General features: G+C 38.7%; 1 protein-coding gene across 1 annotated transcript in view; it reads left to right on the top strand.

The window, feature by feature from the left end:
* Positions 1-2,024, top strand: part of LY96 (lymphocyte antigen 96) — a 13,065-nt gene that overhangs the window by 1,674 nt on the left and 9,367 nt on the right. The window contains 2 exon segments of the mRNA XM_009272644.2: positions 394-483; positions 1,435-1,563. Coding sequence (XP_009270919.2) covers positions 394-483; positions 1,435-1,563 — 219 coding nt within the window.

The raw sequence follows: 2,024 nt of genomic DNA, 5'->3' as shown, positions 1-2,024 counted from the left end.
GGTTAGCATAAGTAGGGATCCTTTCAGCAGAGGACCATGCTGGCTTAATGCTAATAAAAAGTTTGTGTAACTTCAAAAGAGAAATAAAGGTACTTTTGCCTCTGAGTTTTGTGTGCAAAATATCACCAGCCCAACACTTGACTTCTCTTACTACTTAATCTCAAAGTAATATGATATTATTTTTGCCTTCTAAGCTTATAAATAATCAGAAATAACATTTAAAATGCATATTTAATGTTTACTATGGATATTTATATTAGACAATTTTATAGTATATACCTTTTAGCAAATCATGTATGTGTTTATTGTAAGTGTGTATATATGTATATTTTTATTATTTTACTGGAGAAGCCTATTCACACCAACAATACGAAATACTTTTTTGATCTGTAGATTCTACACCTCATGCTTTCACGTTTAATCTGACACCTTGCAGCACCATGAACAAACCCATCTGGAAGGCTGCTCTTACCTGGATTCCAGGTGAGTCCCTCTTGACAAGAGAACTATATTCTACAAATGCAAAAAAATGAATACAAGCAAAAAGCTGACACTTTATCCTAAATGTCAAATTATTTAGGAGATCAGTTTCTGTGATTAAAAATGGAATAGATAAATGATAATAATGAACAGAAATGACGGTTTGTGAAAATAAGTGTGCTTGTGTTTTACTTGTTGGAGCAGTTACCAGAGCTCTGCACGCTAACTGGCACTGTACGTGCAAATCTGAGCCGGTTTAGGTGCATGTGCATTTGTCTGGAAGAAGCAGACAAGCTTTTGCAGCACACAAGCTCTTCTGGCCTGAAGAAGATCCGAGTCTTTTTGAAGACAGAGAATATCATTAGGCCACCCAAGTATGGCAGGGCTTCTACTAAGAATATGTGTGTTCCAGAAGCTGGAAATGGTACTGGATCATGTATGCAAACCCAACTTTAAACTAATCTTTAAACCCAGTGCTAAGCTGGCAAGCTGAGTTACTTATGAAACAGCTGTATCATAAACTTTACCTTCTGAGTAAAAACTCTGGAGCTGGGGTAAGTTGGCTTCCCCAGAAAGATATCTTTATGATGAATACCAGCATTCAGGACAGTTTGTGTGCAACACCTGCTTAAAACTACAGAGTCCTCATCTGTGTATTTATTTGGGTTACCTGTGAAGGTGAGTGAACTTTTTTGTCTTTGCTGAAGAAATGAAAATAGATTTTAAAATTGTTCACTCAAATTTTTTTTAAGACTGATTTTTTTTGTTGAAAACCAGCTTTTTGTTTTTGTGGAAGTAACAGTTTTCAATATATGTATTTTTGTTTGGTTTGGAGGGAGTCTTTAAAAAATATTGTATTTCAGAGAAAACTAGTCTTTATCTGAATACCATGCCTGCGTATGTGTTTTTCCTCCCCACCAGTTACCTTTTTCTTATCTGCAATGTCTTAACTAGGAAGTGACATCACCTTTTTGAAGATCATCTTCCAAGTCTGGTACAACGGTGCCAAAGCGTTACACTGGAAAGAAGTCCTCTGCAGCGGAGCCGATGACGAATATGCAATGTGCGGAATGCTGAAAGGAGGTCGGTGTGGAAAATACACGATGCCTTTCCCTTGCCTGGCAGATTGCCTCCACAACAGGGCTGTATACTGCCAGCCACTTTTCACCACTAAGCAGATTTCTTAAAAGACTAATTGATCATCCTGTGCAGACAGATTTTTCTCTCCACAATCTAGACCAATTCACCTTGCTTGGCAGGCAGCAGACTTCAGAGCAGGCAATTCTCCAGTGCTAGAACCCCACTAAAACAGAGAATTTCCAAACTATCCTGTGCAGACAGATTTTTCTCTCCACAATCTAGACCAATTCACCTTGCTTGGCAGGCAGCAGACTTCAGAGCAGGCAATTCTCCAGTGCTAGAACCCCACTAAAACAGAGAATTTCCAAACTATAGAATCATAGAATCATAGAATAGGTTGGGTTGGAAGGGACCTCTAAAGGTCATCTAGCCCAACCCCCCTGCCGTGGGCAGGGACATCTTCA

The sequence above is a fragment of the Aptenodytes forsteri genome, unplaced genomic scaffold (assembly GCF_000699145.1).
Source record: "Aptenodytes forsteri isolate BGI_AS27 unplaced genomic scaffold, ASM69914v1 Scaffold62, whole genome shotgun sequence".
NCBI classification, from domain to species: domain Eukaryota; kingdom Metazoa; phylum Chordata; class Aves; order Sphenisciformes; family Spheniscidae; genus Aptenodytes; species Aptenodytes forsteri.
Note: the sequence above shows the minus strand (reverse complement) of the source record. Positions and strands in the feature narration are given on the sequence as shown.